A 26,462-nucleotide genomic window follows, 5' to 3' on the forward strand; every position below is an offset into this window, starting at 1 on the left:
GAGAGAGAAACAGAGATGGAGGGAGAAAAAGAGATAGGGAGAGAGGCAGGAGAGAGGCAGCAGTGGATACAGGACAAGTAGATAAAAAAAAGACCTGAGTTCAAATTTGGCCTCAAATACTTACTAGCTGTATGATATTGGGCAACTCTGAACAACAACTACTCTGTGTGTGTGTGTGTGTGTGTGTGTGTGTGTGTGTGTGTGTGTACATAAAGGTATTTATACAGATATATTTCTCCTTGTTGTCATTTCATTCATGTCCAACTCCTTGTGACTCCATTTGGCTTTTTCTTGACAAAGAAATGGTTTGCCATTTCCTCCTTCTCCAGCTCATTTTACAGATGAAGAGCTCAGGCAAACAATATTAAGTGGCAGAGGCAGGGTCAAATACCTAGTAAGTGTCTGAGGGCAAATTTGAACTCATAAAAAAGAGTCATCCTTATTCCAAGCCCAATGCTCTATCCTTTTAGCTAAGCAGGAGAAGAAAGATATGGGACAACAGCTAGCAGCAATGGCTATAATTTTTAGGTTTGATTTTTTGGATAGAGACATAGATGTGTTTCTATCCAGCAGCAAAGAAGGGACCAGTAGACCAGAGAGATTGATGATTTATGAGAAAATCAGGATGATAGACGGGCAATCTATTCTGATCTTTGAATCTATGAACCTGAAAAGCTTGGATTTAGAAAGATCAGAAACAAGGGAATTAACTAGTTAAGTGTGAGTAAGAGGCACAACAATCCCCAATAGGAGATGGTATTAGATGGCAAAGATGGGAATTTAGAGCTTTTCCTTCTCACAACCTGAATGATGTTGGGAAGCTTTCTGTTATATTTTTAGCCCTTGACTGTGCTCTTTTCCAAAAATAATCTCCAGAGGCCTGAGTCAAACCATACACCTTCTGCCCACTCCTCATCCCAACAGCTAAATATGGCTAAAAAGAATCTAGTTATAATGAATATCAAAGCCAACCTGGACATGGAAGATCAGTACATGATATGCCTGGGATTTCTTCCACCAGTGGATTACAATTTAATGATAGTTTATCATTTTAGAGAGCTGCCAAAAGCTCAAAGGGGGGAAGTTATGTTCTAGTTAATGTTAGGAGGAAGATTTGAACACAAGTTTTTCCAACTCTAACACGCTCTTCATTATTCTATACTGCCTCTTAATCTAGAATAAAGGGGAAGAAATGTCATAAAAAGGCAACATGTAACCTGAGGACTCTGAGAGGTGGTGAATTGCCCTGGATCACATAGTCAGAATGGATCAGAGGCAAGACTGGAACTCAAGTTTTCATGTGAAACTCTTTATCCACTATATTGCAATGGCTCTGATACTTCATAAAGTCTGTTCATTAGTCAGGTCTAGATATTTATTTTTTTATTTGAAAGGAAGGAAGGAAGGAAGGAAGGAAGGAAGGAAGGAAGGAAGGAAGGAAGGAAGGAAGGAAGGAAGGAAGGAAGGAAGGAAGGAAGGAAGGAAGGAAGGAAATGATAAATAGTGCTGATTATATATATATCAAATACTGAACTAATTAAATACTTAGGATATAAGTACTAGCAAAGAAGACACAATCCCAAGGAGTTTACATTCTAAAGAGAAGACACCATATAAAGTTAGAGGTGGGTGGAAAGAGTTCATGTGTGTATAGAAGTAGTTGGAGAGCATTTGGTGACTGGGGCTCCATGTCAGACAAGTCAAAGGCTACCATATAAAAGCCCAGGGTCCCACAGGGCAGCATCCAACTTCTAAAGGGAGAAGGATGAGGATGACCAGAATGCAGGCTTCATGGTTTGGAGATGACTGGAAAGTACATCATAGCCTGAGACACAGAACAGATGTGGTTTTGTCTCAGTAAGGATGGGTGGCTCTTCCTTCCCATATTTGTTCCCCATAGAAAGACCCATGGGATCTTTCATTGTATTATATAACTGGACCACCCAGAGCATTTCCATCAGATATACCTGTTGGGTATGTCAGTGGGGATTTTTCCCTTGTATGGATCATGGACTAGTTGGCTACTGAAGTCCCTTTTGATTCAAATTTCCAGATTTTTTGAGGGTCCTCGATCCCTGGAAACTTTCTGGTGGGCTGTAAGCCCCTGGAAGACAGAAACCATCTCACTTTTGTACATATATATGCCAGCACCTAGCCTAGTACTGGTAAAACAGTAGGTACTTAGTAAAGCTCTGCTAATCATTTGATTCAAAGACTGCAGGATTTACTGTCACCTCTACCCCCAAAAGGCATAGGATCCCCCACTCCCTACCACTCTCCAGCAGGGTTAATGGCCCCAGGGATTATTTATGTCTTTTTTGCTGCAAACAGTCCCCCATACCCCAAACTGGTTTTTTGTTTTTGTTGTTTTGGGCCATGTTTCAATATTACTAGTTACAGCTCTTGCTACAGTCTTTATGCCCCAATGTCTAGCATTGTCTCATGGAAGGCCAGTGCAGCTTTTAGCCAATGGATCTATGAAGAGGTCAGGTACTTGGCTGTATTGCAGTGACTTAACCTCTGTCCCCTTTACACCTTCCCAGATCTCAATTAGCACAATGTTTACTATTGAGAAAATGCACATGCCCCAGTGGCCAGTGGCTTCCCCAAAGTTCAACAAAACATTTGCAATGAAACCTATCCCTGCAGATGGAACTCGGAATAGATTGATTCTGAGAAGATTTTTATCTCCTGTTATGAAAGGAAAACAGCAGTCGAAACCTACGTGACAAACTCCTCATTAGTGGCAACACGACATTCTACAGCTTGTACTCATTTCAACACAAGCTCCAAGGCTTTCGCAGAAAAATAAAGGGAGGGGAGCAATTTCCTAATTTAATTGCCAGCATCCTGGATCCTGGTTCTGTGAGTAGCTCTGGCTTTGCCGCTGCAATGATTCTCTGCATTAGCATCAGAAGGGTGCAGCACCCTTCTCTATTATTCCTTGCATTGCCCCACAATGTACCATTCTTGCCTCTTTCTGGGATTTCTTTTCATCAGCAAAGAAAAGCTCGGCTTTGTGCCCTATTCGCCAACTCCATCACTGAGGCACTTTCCCCTCTCTAACACTGGAGCTTGTTCATTGAGATGCGGGTAACGCCTGGGTACAAAGGCTGCAGTGCATCATTAAAGTGCTGGGAAGACAAACAGCTCTCAAGCTGCATACCAAGTGGCATTGCATTTAGCTGCATCATTTTATTAGCAATGCACCCAGGGCTGCTGCTGGGAGCCACTTGTGTGAAATATGCCAGGAGAATAGATCCTTGCTAATTACAGCGTATGCATATTTCAGAGCTCTCCTTCTTCTGGATGCAGCAGAGTGGTACCCAGACCAGGGAATGTGAGAGCCTGGGCTGCCCGGATGTAGCTGGGCAATGGGAAGAAGCTGGGAAGAAAGAGAAGGATGGTACATTACACTCTGAGTTTGGTTTTGGTTTGTTAGCCTATTATTTGTTATGATGTCAGCCTGGTATGAGTAATTGCTGAAAGTCACTACCTAAACACAACTGAATGCAGATGCCATCAAAGAAATCACATTCCTATTGGGGAACTGCTTCCCCATAACTTTCCCCCATTGCTTTTCTTCAACTCCTGTGTCCCTGAGCTAAAAATGCCTTCTAGCAAGGGAGAGATTTGAGCTTTTTAATAACAGTAGCTAGCATTTGCATAGCACTTAGTAACTGAATGCATGGATGGATAAAAAGTGTTTTTGTAACATTAAAGTATGATATAATTTGGTCTATTATTATTTACATTTGTAAAAGAAAGAGAAAGAATAGAGAAAGAATAGCATGATTCTTCAAGGTTTTAAAGAAAACACAATGGAATAAAAGATAGAAGGTCTACCTTAGAGTCAAAAGGCTTCAGGCTCAAGTCTTATCTTTGACACCTATTGGCTAAATGACCCTGGGTGAGTCATATCACCTTTAGACTTTTCAGTACCTACCTCTAAGCATTTCTCTAAGGCTATTAAATACAAGTCTACCTACTACTGTGGTAGGAGTTTCTACATAAGGAGTTCCCTAACTTGATGAATTTGTAGAGCCAAAGATCTCCCCCCTCAAAAAATATTTGCAGTCTTTAACACATATTATCTCAATTTTCCTTAAAGCCATATATGTAGGATGTGCTGAGCTCATTTCTTCACACACACATACACCCTGTACCTTCCCCTCCCCCTATCCAATCATCTCATATATATTTTATGAGTGTATCTGTGTATATTTAACTATATATGTACATAATACACACACACACACACACACACACTATCCTCTCTAATAGAATACAAATTTCTGCAAAACAAGGATTGTTTCAGGTTTATCTTTCTATGCTAAGTACCTAGAATAGCAAAGGACACCTACTAGGGCTGGGTTAATTCGTATTAATTTGTAAACACCTGAAACTCAAAAATTTCGACTTGATCATTTTCACTTTGCTAGTAAGCATCAGGCAGGACTTCAACTCATGTCCCCCCACCCTCAAATCTCAGTCCAATGACTTTTCCAAGATACTCAACCATCTCTTGAGCCACTTATTAGAGAAACACACACCCGTACACACAAGAGTACTATTACCTGCCTGAAGACTGAGTTGTATAGCACACAAGTGACTGGTTTTTCATGACTTGTGACCCTTTTGCTGGTCTCCTTTTTCATCGACAGTAGTGTTAGCTGGTTATTGAAGGCAATAAAAAGCCGTCCATGGGCTTCATCAAAGTGGAAGAGACATTTGAACTCCTGACTCTTTGTAAAAGGACAGGCGATCCTTTGGATGGAGAGCTGGTGTTGGATGTCCCAGAGTCTCAACACCTGGGTCAAGAGGAAGAAAAGAAGAGGGGAAAAATAATAGCTAGATCACAGAAATGACTAGAGTAGGTCCCCCAACCCATTCTACAGAGCCAGGGATAGGAAGAATGTAAGAACTTGTGATTTTACAAATATAGGGTACTCCAAATAAGGATATTCCCTCCACCGTCTTAAATAAGTACATCTTCAGAAGTCTCTACTACTTTACTGTCATCTAACTAACCAAGGCAGCTATTTCCCCTATTTCTTCTGAATCCTGATCACAGATTCAGTTTCTTTTCTTTTTCTCTCTTTTGTGGCAGTCAGAATAAATGCTTCCTTGCCCATTCACTTTGGCTACCTGCTAGTGTCTGCTTCCACTTCAGATGGATGGCTGATGTGAGCTGACCTGCCACTGCCCAGCTCCCTAGGATGCTAAGGGCAGCACTGCTTTCTAATCTAATTCCAAGGGTTTTACACAAACGTTTCTGCACCTATGTCTTTTTAGTGGCTCTGTGAAGAATTACATTCTCAATTCACAGAATTCATTTCTGGATGAATTTACATGTTTGTACTGAGCTAGAATTTTCCTCAACTTGGTAATTAGTGATCAATAAGAACTTTTCCCTAGTAACAGATTCATATAATATGATCACGCCTGTTTTATTCAGTGAAATTCAGCCAACACCACATTCTAATATGAAATCCTGATTGGGTAAGGGAGTCAACTGAGTTTCTCAAATCCCTTCCCAGAGCCATGTTCATGAGGCAAGGCAAGGTCTAGAAGCTGGTGAGGTGGGAAGCTAACTCTAATCTTTCAAGCAGAGAGACCATTTAAAAGTGTTACACTAACAGGAAAACCTAAGCGGCAAGTGGATAGAGAGCTGGACTTGGAATCCAAAAGACCTGAGTTCTAATTCTGACCCAAAGACTCATTTATATGACATGAAGGAATTCATAACTTCTCTTAGCCTATTTTTCATGTGAGGACAATAATAGTGTATGCTTCAAGGGATTATTGTAAAGTTCAAATTGGGTATCATATCTCAAAAGCTTTGTGGACCTTAAACTGCTATAAAAATAGTAGTTATTTTTTATTTGGAAGGGGTCATAGAGGCTGGCTACATACCTACCGGGCCAAAAATGCCTTTGATAACAGTCCTAAGAATTGGTCATCTAGCCTTTTTCTAAAAGGGTGAACAGTCACCTCTTGCTATACTTTTGGAGAGCTCGGATTGCTGGAAAGTTTTCTTTATGCTTAGAAGAAATTTGTCTCTCTTTGATTTCCACCCACTACTACAAGTTTCACCCCCTGAGGCCAAGCAGAGCAAGTCTAATCTTTCTTTACTGAGACAGTCTTTCAAATATTTAAAGGCAGCTATGCTCACCTTAAGTTTTTTTTTCCCCTTTAAGGATAAATGACTACAGTTTCTTCAATCAATCATCCTATTTCATGGTCTGAAGACCCTGCAGCATTCTGGTTGTCATGCTTGGGAGTCTCCGCAGTTTGCCAAACTTCTTCATAAAATGTTGTGCACAAAACTGAATACAGTTCTCCAAAGGTTGCCTCACCAGAGCAGAGTACAATGAGACTCTTTGCCTCCCCCATTCTGAACATGATGATTCTCTTAAAGTAGCCTAAGATTGGTTGAGGGTGATTGATGGTGGCAATAGTGGCAATAGTGGCAATAGTGGCAATAGTGGCAATAGTGGCAATGGTAGTGGTGGTGATCTTACTGTTGACATATGTTGATCTTGAAGACCACTAAAACTTCTGCTGTGGGTTAGCCACACTCTAAAGTACAACGGAAATGGGAACTCTGCTAATAATGATTTTTATTTTTAATAACTGAAACCCATATACTCCAGGACAGCATCCAATAAGACAATTATTTCCTTAAACTCTTTTTTGTGCTAGATTGGAGGCTTCCCAGCCTAGGAACCCCTCCCAAAAAGGAAATGAGTTTGGTTTTATTGGATTCACGTTTTCTAAAAGATACTACCTCCTGCTGTCCATTTCATTTTTTTCTGCATCAAGTAAAGGTAATAATCAAAGAAATGATGGGGAATGTTTTCCTCTTTGCCTCAAAAACACAAATTCTAGAAGAACCAAGATACCTAATTACAGATTTGAAAAATGACACTTTCAAATATGTGTACAATTGGTGATTTTCAAGTGCTCCTCTTGAGCGATGAACCGATGCCCCTGAATGGGTCCTGTTTCTATGACGACTATTTAGGTACAGACATCAGTAAGGACAATGCTGGGTTTTCACAGTGGCTTCCATCAAGCTGCTAGTTTAGTATCAGGCCTTTTTAAAGAAGCAGAAACCAATCTCCAGGTCATGTCCAACAGCCTGCAGCGTATTTTAACATAGATTAACTATAACTCAACAGCATTAATGGACTAGCATGTTGCCAGAGTCATTTTCCATTGTGTTACCAACATAAATTACTTGAGTTTTAATATTTCATTGACATTTAGACCCATGAATTAAATGAAAAATTAAAAATGGATGAGCCATCACCTCCGTCATCTGCTTCAGGTACTGCTGGCATTTTAGCAAGCAGAACCATCCACATTTTTGTTTGGTTTTGTTTATTTACTTATAAGACTATTATGTATTCATCTGTTAAGTTGGAAAATTACTTTTTGAACATTTTTTACAATCCCATAGTCTATCAACTTTTGGGACCCTTCTTTATTGAATTGTTCAACTAATTTATCCTTGTATGTAAGAAGAGTTTCCATAGTGAAAGTGGAATAGGGATGGATTTGGAATCACAAACTCTGAGTTTTCATCCTGGCTTTCTGGTATGACCTGGGGAAATCAACTAACCTCTCTGGGACTCACATTCCTCATCTACAAATAGAAGACACTGGATGAGATGAACTCTTTCAGCTCTGTCCAACTCTGTAACACTAACTATTCAGGGTTTTCTTGGCAAATATACTCGGTTGGTTTGCCATTTCCTTTTAATTTCATAGGTAAGGAAACAGGCAAATGGGGTTAAGTGACTTGTTCAGTCATGCAATTAGTAAGGGTCTAGGGCTAGATTTGAACTCAGGATGATGAGTTCTCTTCATTACAAGCCCAATGCTCTATCTACTGAGCCACCAAACTGCAGTGGCTTTAGGTTCATTCCAACTTGATTATATAAAATCATATAAAACTAAGAATTGTTTCCATGTTCATAGTTTTATGGAACTAGAAGGGATGTCATAGGCCATGGACTCCAATTCCAACTTTCTACACAGGAATAAATAAGGCCCAAGGAAGTTAAGTGAATAAGGTCACTTATGTAGTCAATTCAGAGACAAGATTTGAACACAAGTCCTCTGACACCAGAGTCAGTGTTCTTTCTAAAGTACTAAATGTTTCTCTTCCCGTTCCCTGAAACAGCTCCTAAGCATGTCCCAAGGATTCATTTGATGGTATCCAATGCATATAATTTTCCTAGAAAACAATCTGGGGAAATAACTTTTTCCCATGCCATTATATCTTATACTTTAATTCACTGACTTTTGATGGATTTCAAGGTCTGTGATAAATTGCTTACTGAAAATCTCCCTATGTTTTTTCATTTATTTCAAATTAAAATGAGACATTTTGTCTACTGGAAAGCCTTTCTTTTTTGATTCAGTGAATAATAGCACTTCACATTAAACATGAAATTTTGAGCCATTTGAGTGCATCACGAGAACCCTGAGCCTGGGTGCTATGAATAGTTTTATTCACATATTACAGATGAGAAACCTGAAGTTCCGAGTAAGTAACAAAGCTTCTGTATGGCCATGTAGCTAGTAAGTGATGAAGAAGAAAGATGAATTGATTCGACTATATGTAGACATAGAATGGTTACAACATCTGTATATTTTAATCAATACGTTTGTCAATTGAATATTTTATTCCTTATCCATTCCTGCAAATTTAGTCTTAGACATGAAAACAATCTGGAAAAGACTTTTGTGATAACAAAGCATGGACTTAACTTGATAATATAAAGGGGGAGCTTTAGAGCCCTTATCAAAGGGAGACGCATTTGTACTAATGTAAAAGGGAGCATGACAAGCTCCATCATTACAGAATTATTTCAGATTCTAAGCAAAAATACCCTGTTAAAGTGACCTCCAGAAGAAACTGCCTTGTCTTTTACTGCCAACGATAGCAGCGGGAAATTCAGTGTATTTCTAAGGGTAGCTTTCACTCACTTCTAAAGGGAAGAAAATTACTTAAAGGAGCCCTGGTGAGAGGCACATTCTATGTGTTTGTATTTCTGCATATCCTTGGAGGTATAAATGGCAGCTGCCCAAGGCTTCAAGTGTAAACTCTGGGCAGATTGTGCGTGCGTGCGTGCGTGCATGCGTGTGTGTGACAACCAGTCTAATGATCTTCCAAGAAGCTCCTCATAGGACTGTAGGATCCCATAAATGGACTGGGAAGGTCCTCAGAAGGGATCCTGTCTAGCCCCCTACTTTCTTCACAAATAAGGAAACTGAGGTCCAGGGAGGCTAAGGACTTTGTTCTCAGTCACCCTTGTCATTGGAACCTAGGTCTTCTTATTCTAAACTCAGCCCTCATTCTACTGCATCCCAGAAAGGAGCATGGTCAGCCAATGGCAGTCTCAAAAGAGAGCATCTACGAATAGGGAGGGGTCACAAAGAGTCAGCCACGACTAAATGCCTAAATGACCAACATATAGACAGGTTGAGACTTGCAACAGACTATGTCTAAGAAGTCTGAATTCTTAAAATACTCAGATATTTCATGCATGTGTGTATGTATGTATTATACCTATTACACAGGTGAATATGTGTTTGTATATAAGAAAATCATAGATAACATGCACAGGTTGCAGACTTTAAATGCCATACACATTCTTGTTATTATTAAATTGATACTATATTACAGTAACATATATTGAAGTCATCTGCATATTTATAATTACATCAATAATATATTTTTGTAAATTAATGTGATTATATTACTTTGACGTTATCCCGGATTCACTGTATCCATTTTTTAAAAATAGTTCTAATTCTGTATCACAGAGTTACAATTATCACTGCACACTATTAGCTGATGAAATGAAAAGCAACCAACCACAGCTCTGTGTTCTATATCCTGAGAACTGATTGGCTTAGTGATTGTAGTTTAATAAGAGTGTGGAAAAGGTTTATAGGAGAGTGGGAAGGATTTAAAAGCCTTAAAATAGACCTAAATAACAAAAGAAATATAATGCTGCCACTTCATGGATTGTCACCTATCATGGAGGTCTCTGAAAAGTAACTCTCGTGATAGATATATTAAGAATGCTAGTTTTTACATTGTGTGTTTTATATAATGCATTAAGATTTGCAGAGCATGTCACAAAATAATACCTTATTTTGCCATCACAACAACACTGAGATGGAGAGCTTTTATTATCCCCATTTTACTGCTGAGAAAACTAAGGCAGGCAGAGGTTAAGTGACTTGCCTAGCATCAGTCAACTGTGTCTGAAGCCAGATTTTAACTCATATCTGCCTCATTCAAGGTCCAGTACTCTATCCACTGCACCATGTTATTATATATTATAAATATTTGCATGATACATTTCACTTAGTTGCATTTCTATTTGAACCAATGGAATGTAATTCCTTTAAAAGTAGAGTCTGGGTCCTATCTTTATATTTTGAGTGCCCAGTATATTAAAAGGTTGGGAAAAGGATGAGAGGGGGAAGGAATAAGCATTTTTATAGCCTCACTTACTATATACCAGGAACTGTGCTAAGCACTTTACAAATATTATCTCATTCAACCCTCACAAGAACCATTAGAGATAGGTGGTGTTATCATAATAGTGATCAAGAAATATTTGGAGCATTGAACAAAGCTACTTTCTCTGATGTTCTTATTCAGTTGTTTCAGTCTTGTCCAACTCTTCATTTGGGGTTTTCTTGGCAAAGCTACTAGAGTGGTTTGCAATTGCCTTCTTCAGCTTATTTTACAGATGAGGAAACTGAGGCAAAAAGGATTAAATGACTTGCCCAGAGTCACAGAGCTAATAAGCATTTGAGGCCAGATTTGAATTCATGAAGATTAGTCTTCCTGAATTCAGACCCAGAATTCTATCCACTGTGCCACCTAGCTGCCTAATCTGTGCAGGCAAAAATCATGGGGCCAATTCCCATATTATCCTTTCATCAACTCTCTAAAATGATAAGTTTCAGAGAAAGAGCCAACCAACATTGGTAGAGGGAGTTCCCTCAGTCAAGAGTTCCTTATAGCAATTCAATGCAATCCCTATTCCTAACCTCTAAACACAACCAAATACCACATAGCCCAAAGGGAAGGAAAGATTGAGTAGGAATCCAGTAAGCAAGAAACATGTAGATGGCCAGTCTCATCAGTTCAGGTCTAGGATGGAAATAGAGATAAAAATGCAATGGAGGGAAGGTGGAATGAACTCAATGCCAAAATATAGAAATCCTATTTTGACTTACTTTATCTTTGGAGAAGCTGAAAAGTTGTTTTCGAGCAGTGAAGAATTGCACAGCGATTACTGGGGCTGAATGACCCCACAACACCCCAGTGGGTTTAGAGGCAACATAAGGATTCCAGAGGCAAACTCTATGATTAAGTCCAGCTGTTGCTATTCAAAATTTCACAGAAAATAATAATTTTAGAAAATGAATAATCTATAGTATATCATTCGTAGAAGTAGTAACTTAATGCCTCTCTCTAATCATGGTTCTTACCCTGGGTCCATGAACTAGCATTTTTCTAAGCCTTTAATAGGTGTCAAGGATTGTCCTTGTCTGTGGGTTGTGACTATGGTCCTCTTTAAAAATCTAATAACTGTATTTCAATATAATCAGTTCCTTTGCAATCCTATGTGTACCTTTTTTGGATTTAAACATTATTCTGAGAATGGGTCCATTGGCTTCCCCAGGAGTTTCATGACACACACACAAAGGTCCCTTCCCCTTTCTATAAACTCTCAGGCTGCATGATGGGGTGAAGGGAGCAAAGGGTCGTGGACTTGAAGCCAGATGCTTATCCAAACATCTCATTTTACAAACGCGGAACCTGAGGCCCAGAGAGGAAAGGAGAATTGGCCAAAGTCACACAGGTAGAAGAAGTGAGGGAGCCTGGGCCCCTCTAATTCCTCTGATTGAAAAGTCAGTACTTCAGCCATGAAACCACACTGCTTCCCTTTGAGGAACATGGGATTTAGAATCAGGGAAACTGGGCTCCATTCCAGACCTTGCTGGGAGATCTTGTGCAAATGAAAATGAGTTTATATCTCTGTGTCTTGGTTCTCATAGCATTTTAAGGTTTGTTAAGTATTTTATAAATATTTCCTTTTATCCTCACAGCAACCCTGGAAGGTCATGGCTATCATCATCCCCATTTTACCAATGAAGAAACATAAGCAAACAGAATTTTTCCCAAAGCGGGTAATTTTTCTGAAGCTGCTCAGGTTTTGCTGACTCCAAGGTCAATACTCCAGCCACTGGATCACTTATTTGCCCTGGTTTCTGAATCTGGAGTTACTCAAAAGAGGAGACTGTCATTTCCTTGCCTCTCCATCACCAGTCATAAAGCCTAGCACTTGGACGGTGCTTAGAAAATGACTGACTGATCCATAAAATAAAGGTATTGGAATGAACTCTAAGGTCACTTCCAACTCTATATCCTCTAATGGACTCTGATGGACTCTGTCCTTTTATGTCTTTATAAAGAAGGGCAAGCTCTATAATCCCAACACCTCCTGTACCTACACTCCCAGTCCAGGTCAATGAAAAAAACCTCAGGGAAAGTGCTGTAACAGCAGACTGCCAAAACAAGGCTACAGGCACCAGAACTCTCCAAATAATCAAAGGGAGAAAAAGATACAGCAGAGCTTGACTTGGAACTCATGTCATCTTGATTCCAAGCATGATATTCTATCATGTTTCTGTGTTATCTTATACATAGCTTTAATTTTATTTCTTAATTTACTAAATCAATGTCTATTGTTGGAATTGTTTTTTGCTTTGATTCATTTCTAGATATACCCCTACTCACAGATATCTATCTTCCTTCATACCAAAGAAAAATCGCTAAGGAAAACTCAAAAAGTGACCACCTCTGACATTGTAGGCAACCCATAATCCCTCAACACTCCAAGATAAGGAACACCAAACTCGATTTTAGAGGGATGACTTATTAAAGCCTTGAATCAATCTTTATTCTTGTCTCAAAGATGAATGAGGTCTGCTAAATGCCATGTATGAGGATATCCCTTTATCAAATATCCCCATGCAAAAAAATAAAAATAATAAAGACTAATGTCCTGAAGTTTAAGTGTCTCCTTTTCCATAAAGGTGCAAGGAGAAATTTTATGTCAATAAATTTCTATTCCAGATATGGAGTGTCTCTTAGTGGGCATCGTTTCTCCAACATACCAATTAAATTGAGGCGAGAGTGGTAGTCAAAAGTGTGAATGCCCTGGGTGATGTTGAAGGATGTCTTCTTAATCCACTTCTGCTTGGATTTTTCCCTCCAAGCAAGTACCACTGTGTTTACATGGCTGGTTGTGCTGGAAATTATGGCATCTAAAGAAGCATCATAAATCACTGAGAATACAAAGGGAAACAAGATCATGAATGGATTACTCAGAAACTAGCATGATCGTTTTAAATCAGGAAGATTTCCTTATCTAAAGAATTTAGATTTTAAATCAGTCTCCTACAGAAAACTCTATGAGCAGGGCAGCTAGAGCTCTGTCCAAGGTGCTGACATAGGTGGTGTCTCCATATGGAAATCTTATAAATGCCATCCTGTAGAGGACCACAAGCTACAGGGGTGATGGGAAAAGGCAGCTCTTTCTTTCTGGAGAAAGGTGGATTATGATCACAGGCTTATCAAAGGAAGATGGGAAGAAAGGATTGGGTTGGCTGCTCTCCTCCTAGAATGTTTCCACATATTCTTGGACTGGACTCCAAGTCTTGCTTCTGGGAAAGGCTTCTACAACCACTGTCCTCTGAATTCACTGCTGTCCCACTCCAAACTGTCCTCTGAATCACTATACCACTTCACTCAGTCACTAATTTTGCCCCAAATTAAAAAAAAAAAACCTTAGTTATTGGTACTATTGACTGACAAATAAACCAGCTGAGAGGCCATGGGAATCCACATGAAGATCTGCTCCCATGCTGACACTAAGGGAAAATGTTTCATTTCTACTATCTCATTGGAATGTGAGCAATTTTAAAATAGAGAAAACTGCTAGTTTATTTATTTATTTATTCATTTACTCATTCAGAAAATGATCAAGCATCAATTTCATGGAGATTTAAGGGGAAAAAAACACTTTCAAGATCATTTAATTCAATTCCTTCATTTTTTGAATTAGGAATTTAATGTCCAGAGAGAGAAATTGGTGGCCTAATTTGGGGAATGAAGGGTAAGGTGTAAAGGCATAGAATTTGAACCCAGGGTCACCGGCTTCAAATCTAATATTCCTCTTATAAGTCTTCCATGCTGAGAACACCTGGTAGAAAGTAACATTATTCACAATAATCACATGGGAATCAGGAGATAAGAGGATAAGTGACTGGTTAGATTCTTGGATGTCTCTATCCAGAACAGATGTGACCAAACAAGAGCTCACCAACCATCTGGTCCCCCCCAGAAAGATAAAGCTATTTTAACACAGGTTTGTTAGCTCCAGATTCTTTGGGAAGGTTATTGCTTGGGCTCAGCCAGGGTTCAGAAGTTCAGTCAGAAGCTTGATCAGAAATGTCTAATGCCTGCTGGCTCTCAGGAAATGCCAGGTCTCAGTGTTCCATTTGTCAATAGCCTGGCCCATTTCCACTTCGGAAAGTTTACTTCTCTTTGAACCTAGGATTCAAGGCCACTAAAAGTTAACCCATAGTGCCTTCTGTTTTTACTGACTTCAATACATCCTAAATTTGATATGTCTTATCTGTTTATGGGTTCCTACAAAGGGGCCTTCTTTACATTGGCAATGAACCACTTGATCAGTCCTTTAGGGCCAAATTCCTATTCCTATAGTAAGATGTGTTAATATAACCCTGCTCAGTGCTGTGATTACAAAAACAAAAATCCCCAAATCACCTCTGCCCTCAAGGAGTTTACGTTCTATCAAGGGATGGAGCTAGAAGAGAGACTTCTATCAATACATGACACATTTTTATATTGCTTTAAAGTTTCACAATCACTGTGAGGAAGGTAGGGGAAAAGAGTTATTAGCCTCAAAAGGCAGGATGAAGAAGCTCAAGCCATTAAAGTAAAGTGACTTGCCCATCATTGGGTTTATGCTTTGGTTCAGCATTCTCCATTCTCACACCCACCAGCCCCCACCCCAACTGAATCTCTCTGGATCCACCTCCTACTCATCTTCTTTTCTCCATTCCACATCAGAACTTCACATCCCAATCTATTTTTCTATTCTCTTCCTAATTTCCTCCCTTGCATTATTTATATTTCTCCTTGTTTTTTTCTCCCCTCTCTCCCCCTACCTTCTGCCTTGACCCCTTTAAGAAACTAAAAGCAAACACATTTGAATGATAAATATGACAATTTCAAAAAATATGGGAAAGTTGATATGAAGCAATGCAAAGTGAAGAAAAATCAGCCAAAGTCACAATGTGCACATTGACTATAACTGGAATAATTAATTACATGGAAGAAAAGGGAATTGAGAAATAATTGGAGCACTCATTACTAGCTTGTTAAGATTAACTTGTTCATTTATTTCAGTGAACTGTAAGTACTTAAATGAATGTTTGACCTTATATTGCAGTTGAAAGAATACTGATTTTGAAGTTAGAGGCCTGGATTCAAATCTTGCCCCTAATGCTTACTACCTGAGTAACAAATGATCTTACATGGGTCTCAGTTTCCTTAAATGTAAAATGAGGCTATTGAGATAGATGGATGAACTCTAAAGATTTAGGATCCCATTATCTTATGATTCAGAAACTTGATATAATAATATATTGTATATTCAATCTAGCTTATCCCTAATAATGATAATAGTTTATTTCATGTTAAAATCATTTTTTAAAATGACTGTTAGTGTGTTTGAATGCACGCATGTAGTTGATGCTACCATAACTATTATTTGAATGTGGCAAACCAATCTTTGTCCCAGGATGCCAACAGAGGGAGAGCATCCTGCCTCCTTAAGGATGCATAGCATCTCTGAGCATCACCACACAGATCTTAATCAGTTTACACTCCCACATGGCTCATTGAAGTCACTGAGTCCAGCTTTCACGTTTTCAGATGAGAAAACTGAGTCAGAGAAACTCAGTAACTTGATGAGGGCCAAATCAACTTATAAGCATCAGAGTCACAACAATCACCTCCAGGGTCTCCTCCTCTGAGTTCTTGTAGGGCTCAGCTCAACTCCCTAAGCCTTATCAATGTAGTAATCCTCTTCTTGGCTTCCCTCCTCTCTCCACCATCCTGTCCTACTCAACTCTTTCTGCTGCCATTTCTAGTCCCAGATCTGATGGTTATCCCAATAGCTATGTTGTTCCATTAATATGGGTGCCCCCCTCTAATAATGCAGATGAGAGCCCAGTGGAAGAGAAGACAAGGCATAGTGACAATATAGGGTTTTGTCAACAGGAAGATCTGAGTTCAAATCCTACCACATGCCCCTACTAGCTGAGTGACCCTAGAAAAATTATTAGTCTTCTCTGTGTTTCAGTTTACTCAACTACAAATGAAGAGGTTTCACTTGATGACATCTAATGCCCCTTCTGAATATATTCTTCAATGTAACATCAATGCTATGTATTTTATAATTCTTGAACCTGTCCTCCTAAAATTGGTCACAAGGTTCCACAGAAAGTTCAAAGACCTTTCTTTGAGTTTTCCTGTCATCTACAGGGCCGATGAAGCATGTGGAATACATTAATTTCATTTTTAAAAATAAAGGTAAAGGTAAGCCAAAGGCACTCTGCTAATAGAGTTATCCAAATAGACCTAGGCTCAAATCAGGCCTCTGAGACAAGCTTGCTGTATGACCCGGGCAAGTAACTTTAACTCTTAGGTGTTGGAGGCAACTCTCTAAGAACAGAAATTTCACAGAAGGGGCCAACCTATATTGGTAGAGGGAGTTTACTTATTTCAGAATTCTCTAGACCAATTCAATCATCAAGGTAGCCCCTAGCTCCATAAAGGTAAATAAACACTTGGGCAACTCAGTCATATAGAGGACAGAGTATCAAGTCTGGACTCAGGAGGAATTCAATGGAATTTCCAGGTGTGTGACCCTGGGCAAGTCACTTAATCCAGTTTGCCTCAGTTTACTCATTCACAAAATGAGCTGGAGCAGGAAATGGCAAAGCACTCCAAGTAGCTTTGCCAAGAAAAATCCAAAAGTCACAAAGAGTTGAACCCAATTAAACAACAAAACCCAAGCACTTAAGCATTCATTATCCAGCTCTTGATCACTGAGTACACTGATCTTGGGGCCACCTCATCCTGAATCAAGGAAAACTGCAAATCCCCACCATTCAGAGCTGAATTCTGGGAGGGTCCTACCACACAAGCACCTGTGTGTTGACAAAGGCGCAGCCTTCTTTCTTCTTTCAGAGGATGAAACTAGCAGTCGCAGGCCAGCTCAGGAAAGAACAGAAATCTACATTGCAGCCATGTCATTACCGCTGCACATCCGTGGAAATGCCATAATGTCATTATAGTCCAATCCAGACGAGACAGAAGGATCCAAGCAATTATTCTGTGCTGTGTTCCTGCTTTCAGTTCTGCCATAATCCTCCCTCCCGAAGCCATCAGGGGAAGTCTGGGTGACAATTCAAAGCAGCCCTTGGAGATGAGGAGTTGCAGGTAGCCCAATCCATTTGAGAGGCTGCCAGGCTACTGCAGAAGCTTGATTCTTTTGATAGATTTTTTCCTTTCCTGAGCTAGAACTTGTAGCTTATTAAATTGTGGTGTGTCTGGTTCTCCTGGGACTGTCTAGCTAAAAAGGTGACCATAATGCCATTTCCTTAAAATCAATTTATCTGATACACAAAACTGTTTGCTTAACTTCTTAAAGGAAAGGAAGCAGAGCCAAAGGTTAAGCATGCAAATGCCTTCAGATAAATCCACAAGCAACAGCAATAACAATGATTCATTTATAGTCAGGGCTTTTTGCATAGATTATCTCCCTGTCTGGAAACTATCCTGTTAGGAATGTACCTTGGGATCATTATCATTCCCATTTGGCAGATTAGGTCACTGAGGTTCAGAAAGGTTAGCACTCCAAGGACCAAGTGTAACAACTGACAGAAAAAAATATATAATTTAACCTGGAAATAAAATTGTGATTCTACCTATATTTGCCTTACAGATTCAAAAAATGCACAGTGGTCAAATGTCACAGCTTGGTCCCTGGAGATATTCTTAAATACTGCTCCTTCTATTAAGGTACTTGGTTAGAGTCACAGTAGCTAGAAAACTTTAGATAGAGGATTTGAACTCAGGTCTTCCTAGCTCTTATTCTAGTACTCCTAGAGTCATACATTAAAACCACAGATTTAGAGTTAGAAGGAGTCTTATTATTGTTAGGTCATTTTTCAGCTGTGTCCAACTCTCCATGATCCCATTTGGGGTTTTCTTGGCAAAGATAGTGGAGTGGTTTGCCATTTCTTTCTCCAGCTAGGAACTGAGGCAAACAGAATTAAGTGACTCAGAGTCATACAACTAGTATCTGAAGCCAGATCCAAATCCAGCTCATGAAGTTGAGTCTTCCTAGTTCTAGACCTGGCATTCCACTGCACCACCTAGCTGCCAGAAGGCATCTTAGAGGTCATCTAATCCAAATCGCTCATTTTATAGATGAGAAAACTGAGGTTTTGCGAAGTTAAGTGAATTGACTAGATGAAAAAAGGGCTAATGAGCACTGGAGGTAGAATTTGAACATAACTTTTCCTGATTCATTGTCTAGTACCCATTGGTTCATTCAGAAAGATAATGGATTTGATGCTAGGACAGATCTTAAAGGACATCTCAGCCAATACCCTTATTTTATAGCCGGGAAAATAATTTACACAGATCTTTGGACCAGCTCCAAATCCGAGACTTTATTTACTTTGCATCTCTGTCTCTTAAACACGTGGAAAAGAAGACTTGCTGAGTTGAGGAGATTTTGTTCAGTTTTTTCCAATGAAAAGATTCCATATTTAGAATCAGGATTGACTTTAAAAGTCAACCAATCCAACCCTCCCATTTGGCTGTTGGGAAATTTTATTTTGGGGAAGCCAAAGGACCTGTGCAAAATTACTCAATGAGTCAATGGATGACTAACTGCTATTAGGGTAATCATTTAAGGGGAGAGGAAGACTACAAGTTGATCTTGTGCCTGGCCAAGTCAAGTCAGGAAGCATTTATCAAGCACCTACTACGTGTCAGGTACTGGTCACTGGATATCTAGCATCAGTGTGGTTTGGACTCTTTCACTCACTTGGGTGTGACTGACTATTTGAAGCATAAAAAGGAGGGAGGGAAAAGTACTTGTAATTTCCCAGATTTCTTTAGTGTCCTGAGACAAGGGTAATACCTACTCATATGACTCATAGCAATTAGTTATCTTGAAAAAGCTCTCTGCAGATGAAAAGTGCTACCTGAAAAGGAAGCATTGTTATTAAGTGCACTTACAGAAAAGGAGAACACGGCAATCCCCACTGAGGAATCCTATATCTCTCCCTAGAAACCAGAGGGAAGGGAAGAAGGAGGATGGGCCATCTCCAATCGCACTACCCAGGCTTGGCTTTTTGTTTGTTTGTTTTAAACTGATTTTCTTACTTTCTTGAGGGGGAAAGGAAAAGTTTGCATCTTGTTTTTTTTAGGGAAAAAATATCAAGTTGCTTTGAACTTCCCTTGATGTTCTTTTGCCTGAGGGATCTTATGGCCCAAGTTCATCCTTTATTTTGAAGTCCGAGGATCACTCCCTGCTGGACCACCTTGTGCTTCTTTCACACACTGAGCTCAAAGAGTTTTCAAACGAAACACTGTCATCAGAGGGCTATTGTGGAGAATGAGATCAAAAGGCTCCAGGTTTGGGTTCCTCCTTTTGGTTTAATCCAAATGCACCCGTCAAATAATGCTGGGCCCATTTTTACAATGGCCACAGAATTGAATCATTGCCTACAACACTCAAGGAGCTCATTTTCCCATAGCTAGAATGCAACAAAGAGATGACTCTTTTTTTTTAGCCCATACTATAAAATAAACTCCGGGAGGGGATGTCCAATGAACAGGCATCTTTCCAAGTGGGGTCTGGCCAGCTTCAACTGTTAGGAAAAGAAAAAGAAAAAGAAACAGTAACAAAGACAGCACAGTCTAACTCAATTGTGGGCAAGGATTTTACCTGCAATGATGGTTACAAAGTAGAGAAGTAATCCCACTTAACAACATTTAACAATTTATTATCTAACAAGATACATTTGGAGCGATGTGATTGGGTTTGAATCCTGGCTCTTATTCAGTCATTTCAGTCATCTTTGAGTCTCTGTGACCTCATTTGGGGTTTTCTCAGCAAAGGTACTGGACTGGTTTTCCATTCATTGTCCAGATCATTTTACAGGTGAAGAAACTGAGGCAAACAGGGTTAAATGACTTGCCCAGGATCACACAGCTAGGAACTGTCTGAGGCTGCATTTTATTTGAGGATTCCTGAGTCTAAGATCAGGGCTCTAGCTACTGTACCACCTCCCTATCTCTAGAATTCTCTAGAAATGCAAATCACTTGCATTTTAAATCAACAAATATTTATTAAGCACTAATTGTGCACCTGGCACACAATGAGAGGCACTAGAGAAACAGAGACATTCCTACCCTCATTCCCTGCAGACTAGAATCTGTAGAGGAAAACAAAGCCTACAAAGATAGGACAAAATGTTTACAAAATAAATCCAAATGTATGAGAGGCAGCAATAACTATTCCTGTTGGAGGTGATACTTGAGCAGACCCGTTAAGGCCACTAATGACTGCCAAGTGCCTCTCCCTGTGCCAGGTGCATAATTAATGCTTATTAAATATTTGTTGATTGAAACTTAAGTGACTTGCCCAAGATCACTTAAATTGAAAAATAGTAAAGTCATCTGGAAGAAAATATCAAGGTGTTAGAGGGAAAGCTAGATGGCTCAGTGGAGAGAAAGCCAGGCTTGAAGAAGAGAGGTCCTGGGTTCAAATGTGACCTCAGGCACTTCATAGCTGTGTAATCCTGGGCAAGTCACTTAACCCAAACTGCCTGGCCCCTACCACTCTTCTGCCTTGGAACCCATACTTAGCAGCAGTTCTAAGACAGAAGGTAAAGCTTTTGAACAAATGAAAAAATAAGTGGCGTTGGAAGTAGAGGTGGGTTTGCTGTGCAAGCATGGTGGTAACATAGAGGGGAATAATATGGAATCAGTATGGAAAGAAATTCAGTCAACAAACATATATTCAGCCTTACTGTATGCCAGGGAAAGGTTGAAGCCCAATTGTGAAGGACAGGGCCAGGGGGTTGTTTTAAACCTTCCTGAGCCAATGAGCCGCAGGATCAGACTCTTGGAGTGAAAATCTGGCTTCTGTAGGAATAACAGCTTAGAGGGAGGAGAGCCTAAAAGGAAGGGAGCCAAGCCAGAGGCCAGGGCAGCCGGCCAGGTAGGAGGTGAGGAGGGCATGGCCAAGAGCAGCAATGGCTATTGCACATTCCCTCAGCAGAGATCACAGTCTTTGGAGGAAGGAACTTCAGCAAAAAGCAATAGTTTCACTGTTGATAATTAAATGTGAAGTGAATCGTCCACCGTCTCAGAGAAAGTGAGTGACTGAGACAGGATCAGCTCCCCCTAACTCTCATGGGGCATTCTATATGCCAATAAATTACAAACTGCTGCTTCTTTTTTTAATTAGAAAGTGATTAAAATTACAGTTACAAAAAAGAAAATGTGGACCTTCAGCTTAAGAAAGGTTTTGAATTTTACAACTTTGAGGTAATATGACTGGATGAATCTCTAGTTGCATAAAGACTTGGATTCAAATCCCAATTATTAGCTATATGGCCTTGGATAAGTCACATAATGGTAAAATGGAAAAAAAATGCTGCCTCTGGAATTAAAGGATCTGTGTTCAAATCTGATACTTGCAACCTGTGTGACTCTGGATAAGTTACTGTATTTCTGTGGTCGTCAGAGTAGCTAGCTGGTTCAGTGGATTGAGTGTTGGGTCTGGAGTCAAAAAGGCTTGAATTCAAATCCAGTCTCATGAACTTATTAGCTTTGTGACCTTGGGCAAATCACTTCACCTTTTCTTGCCTTGGTTTCACCAGATGTAAAACTGAGATAATGCCAACAACTAGAGTTGCTGTAAGGATCCAGTGAGATTGCCATTGTCAAGTTCCTGGCATGAAGTAAGAGCTTTATAAATGTTCACTATTATTATTATGTTCTTTGTAAAATGAATGGAAGGAACTAGATGGCCTCTGACATTCCTTCTAATTCCAGATCAATTATCCAAATGCCCCACTGGGCCTTGGATCCTTATATGCCAAGTAAAATGATGGAGCTGAAAGACCTCTGTGGTCCCCTCTGGAGCTAATGCTATAGACCTCTGGCCATAGACAAGGCATTTAATCTCCCCGTGCCTTATGTAACCCTCTGGGACGTATCTACCAATTTATAGACAGTTGTTGATCACACTTGCTACTCCACTGATCAAATCTTGGATACATCATATACTGAATAAACAGGCAAAAAGGGAACCTTAAACACTTTTCTTCTGGGGTGCCAAATCAGGGCTTTGAATCCTTCCCTTCAGTCCCCATGTTAAGTCTTTCCTGTCCATCCATCCTTCAAAGACTAACTCCAGGGCCAACCCCTCTCTGAAAACTTCTCTGATCACATGCTTCCCCAGGCTGAAAGTGATCTACTATTTCTTTTTCTGACTTAAATCATTGGTATCAAACTCAAAAATGAATGGATCCCAAACATGTTGATGTATACAACCATGAATTAATATTCTCTGTTGTGCTGTATTTTTTATCTATTTCGTTCAACATTTCCCAATTACGTTTTAAAGGGGTGAGGAGCAGTTAGGAGTTTTGTGGGCTTCTTGCCCGGGTCAGGGCGTGAATTGAACATCTCGGACCTAAATCACCTTGTCTTATCCTCTCCTTTGCACTTACCACCTGCTTCCTCATTTCATAGCTGGTGCTCTCTGAGCCTTTTCTTTCCTATTAGATTGGAAACTGCGTAGGGGCTGGGTCTTTGTCCTAGTCATCATCTACCTAACAAAGCATCTCATCTGTAGTACGTTTTGAAATATTCCTTGAATTTAATCCATAACCCTCTGGCTCCATATTGAATTCTTCCTTAAAATGCCTGAGCTTTTTTTGCCTTTTAATTTATCCTCAGCTTCAAAGAGCAAATAACATATTTACTAACATATTTTCACTCAGCACATTTCCTCCTGCCTCATACTGAGAAGGAAATTAAGAAAAATATATTGTCTGTATAATTCACAGTCAGGATCACAGATTGCCAAATGGGAAGGAACCTCAGAGGCATTAAGTCCAATCTCTTCTACCTAAGTGAGAATCTCCTCTGTGGCACGCATGAGAAGAGGTCATTCAGTCTTTGGTTCAAGGCTCCGGGTAAAGTAAGGGGGAAAACCCACCACCTCCTGAGGCAATCCAGTCCAGTCCAACTGGGGATGTCTTTACTTGTTAGCAAGTTTTCCCTGACACCAATGTCTCTTGGAAACTGTCATCTGTTGTTCCTGATTCTGCCCCCCCCCCCAAAATCATGAATTTCTTCATGCTCGTCAATGCATCAATGCCTTGTAATTGAGTGACTTCTATAGGCTTCAGAAGTTAAAAGACAGGGGGTAGCTGGGTGGCTCAGTGGATTGAAAGCCAGGGCCAGATATGGGAGGTCCTGGGTTCAAATCTGGCCTCAGACACTCCCTAGGTGTGTGACCCTGGGCAAGTCACTTGACCCCCATTGCCTAGCCCTTACCACTCTTCTGCCTTGGAACTAATACATAGTATTGATTCCAAGATGGAAGGTAAGGGTTTAAAAAGAAAAAAAAAGAAATTAAAAGACAAAAATAAAGCTGTCCCTTCCCTCAGAGATACTTGCAGGGATAGCTATGATAGCATTAAATCATAGAACAATAGATTTGGAATCAGATGGGAACTAGGAAGTCATCTGGTTGAACCTCATTATTTTACAGATAAGGAATCAGATCGGAGAATCAGAGAAGTTAAGGAGTTTTTCAAAGGTCACACAGCTATGTGGAAGAGGCATGAAGGAAAAGAGAATTTCATACATATGGAAAAACAGAGGGTATAAAACTTTAGTTGGGAAACCAATTGCATATGGCAACCTGATAGATCATATTATAAGTGCTGTAGACTTTCCTAAAGAGGTGGCCATAATCCATTGTAAGGCACATACTCATGGAAAGGACAGAATATCTCTTCCACAGCTAGTAATTGTCAGAATCAAAATTTGAAGGCAGGTCTTCCAATTTCATACCCAGGCCATTTTCCACTGCTCCATGCCAACTCTCTGTCTTGTGTTCTCCAGACTCAATGTCTCCAACACGATCTGAGGCCATTCAGAACAGAATATAGCAAGATAATCATTTCTTTATGCATATTGCATAAAGAAAGTGCTTCTTTTCCTATTAAATTTCATTTGTGGTTTGAGTGTCCATGGGAGAAAGACCAAGAAGAAACTTCTAGCCAAGGGACACCATATTTCACAGCCTGTCCTCTATCCCAAAGTTAATATTTTGAACTTGAAACCAATTCTTTCCACAATGAAATGATAGTTTTATAACTTTATCCTAGGAGACAGGAACAACTGGAGGGAACAGGAAGTGAATAAAGAAAAAATAGAGGAGAAAATACTGGTTTATTCTCCTCTGTTTGTCCCTTTTGACACCCACCTGCTTCTTATCCCAGGATATGGTCCCCATCTAGTTCTCGCTTTAATTTGATGCTTGTCAACATGCTTGATCTTTATTTAATGTTTTTAGTTGTTACTAAGAAATATCTACATACTCTAAATCCTATTTCAAATGAGCCTCATGGGAGAGAGCAAAGAGCACTGGAGTTGGCATTAGACAAACCGGGTTTAAATCCCATCTCCCCTGCTACCCACAGATTAAGTCTCCTCCTCCATGTAATAGCCTTTAGAGAGTTATTGGTTCTGTGTTTGGGCTTTACATCTTCTTGCCTTCATTTCCTCCAGTAAGGCACCTTTTTACAATGTGGCCCTCAAACCCGTAGGCAGTTTTCTTTTGGTATTTTCTAACCCTGAAGCAATCTGCCCTTGAAGTGTTTTCCCTAAAATTTATTCAATGTCATATCTGCGATTTTTAACACTAAAGGACAAAATTATATTTTTTCAGCATCCGACAATAGCCTCCCACAGAGGAGTTCCATGGAGAATGGTAATGAGCAGGCTTACATAAAAACAAAATGAAGAGAAGGGGCGAACACTCGGAACATTTCAGGACTCGAGCCCAGGTTCAAGGTAATTTACCAGTTAGGGCCACCTACCTCTCCTTCCTGTTACTCTCTGACTCAGAATTTTAGCATGAACCAGACTTTTCCCTGCTCCTTTGTCTCCACAGATATTATTTTCCCGGAATGATCTCCGTTTCTTCCTCCTCTTTCTCCTTTTTTGTCTATGAAACCTTCTCTGGCTTAACCCACCCAGCCATTCCATTGGAATCCTCTCAGATTCCAACAAGCATGTGTGGTGACAGACCCCACAGCTGGACAATGTGTACATGTTCCCAAGCTTTGTTTGGATGGCTTCCCACTCCTTCTGATGTGTTGGTCCCATCTGGCATTTTTCTCAAGGGCACGACGCCTGTATTTCTCTCCCTTTCTGTCATGACATAACTTCCAATCCAGCCTTCTGGGTAAAATGGGCACCTGATAGATGACTTTGGTTCCATCAATGATGCTCACTAAATACTTCTAAGTACAAGTAAAAGAAGCACCCTTCTGGGCTGCTGGTGATAATGTTTAGCTTACTTAGTCTGTGTGTTTTCTAAACTTGAAGGAAATCTGGCACAGTGGCAAGAGCAATAACTCTGCAGCTGGAAGATCTGAGTTCAACTGATGCTTCTGATGCTCTCTACCCGTGTGACCCTGGATGAGTCACTTACCTTCCCTCATCCTTGGTTTTCTCACCTGTAAAATATCAAGTTGCATTCGATATCATTTCAGGTCCCAAATCTAGAGACATGGATACTTCAAGTATGAAATAAATGTTCATATATAATATAATCCTTGATATACAGTCATTACTATCATTAGTATATAACATACTAAGTGTTCTATAAATATTAAATTATACCATAAATAAAATAAATATTATGACATGAATATAAATATATTAAATAGAATTCATATATTGAAATTGTATCTTGTTCTGGTTCCCCTGACTACCCCCCCCCTTTTCTGGGCAGAATAGTAAGTTTATAAGTAGTCACCATAAAGCAGCAACAGTAGGTAGTACAATTTCAAAGGGGACCCTAGAAGTCATGGACAAACTGTCCCAAAGATTAAAGAAACATAATTCATACATTTTACAGGGAAATTTTTACAGGTGGCTCAGTGGACCAACTGCCAGGCCTGAAGATGGGAGGTCCTGGATTCAAATC

The 26,462-nt window shown here is 39.8% G+C and overlaps 1 protein-coding gene across 1 annotated transcript in view; it reads right to left on the reverse strand.

Annotated features, from left to right (window-relative positions):
* The window catches only part of WDR49 (WD repeat domain 49), a 203,797-nt gene that overhangs the window by 100,128 nt on the left and 77,207 nt on the right, over positions 1-26,462 (reverse strand). The window contains exons 6-8 of the mRNA XM_007502257.3: positions 13,222-13,392; positions 11,275-11,423; positions 4,578-4,811 (exon numbers count right to left, since the gene is read on the reverse strand). Of these exons, the coding sequence (XP_007502319.2) occupies positions 4,578-4,811; positions 11,275-11,423; positions 13,222-13,392 (554 nt within the window). The remainder of the gene's footprint in view (positions 1-4,577; positions 4,812-11,274; positions 11,424-13,221; positions 13,393-26,462) is intronic.

The sequence above is a fragment of the Monodelphis domestica genome, chromosome 8 (genome assembly GCF_027887165.1).
Source record: "Monodelphis domestica isolate mMonDom1 chromosome 8, mMonDom1.pri, whole genome shotgun sequence".
Classification (NCBI taxonomy): domain Eukaryota; kingdom Metazoa; phylum Chordata; class Mammalia; order Didelphimorphia; family Didelphidae; genus Monodelphis; species Monodelphis domestica.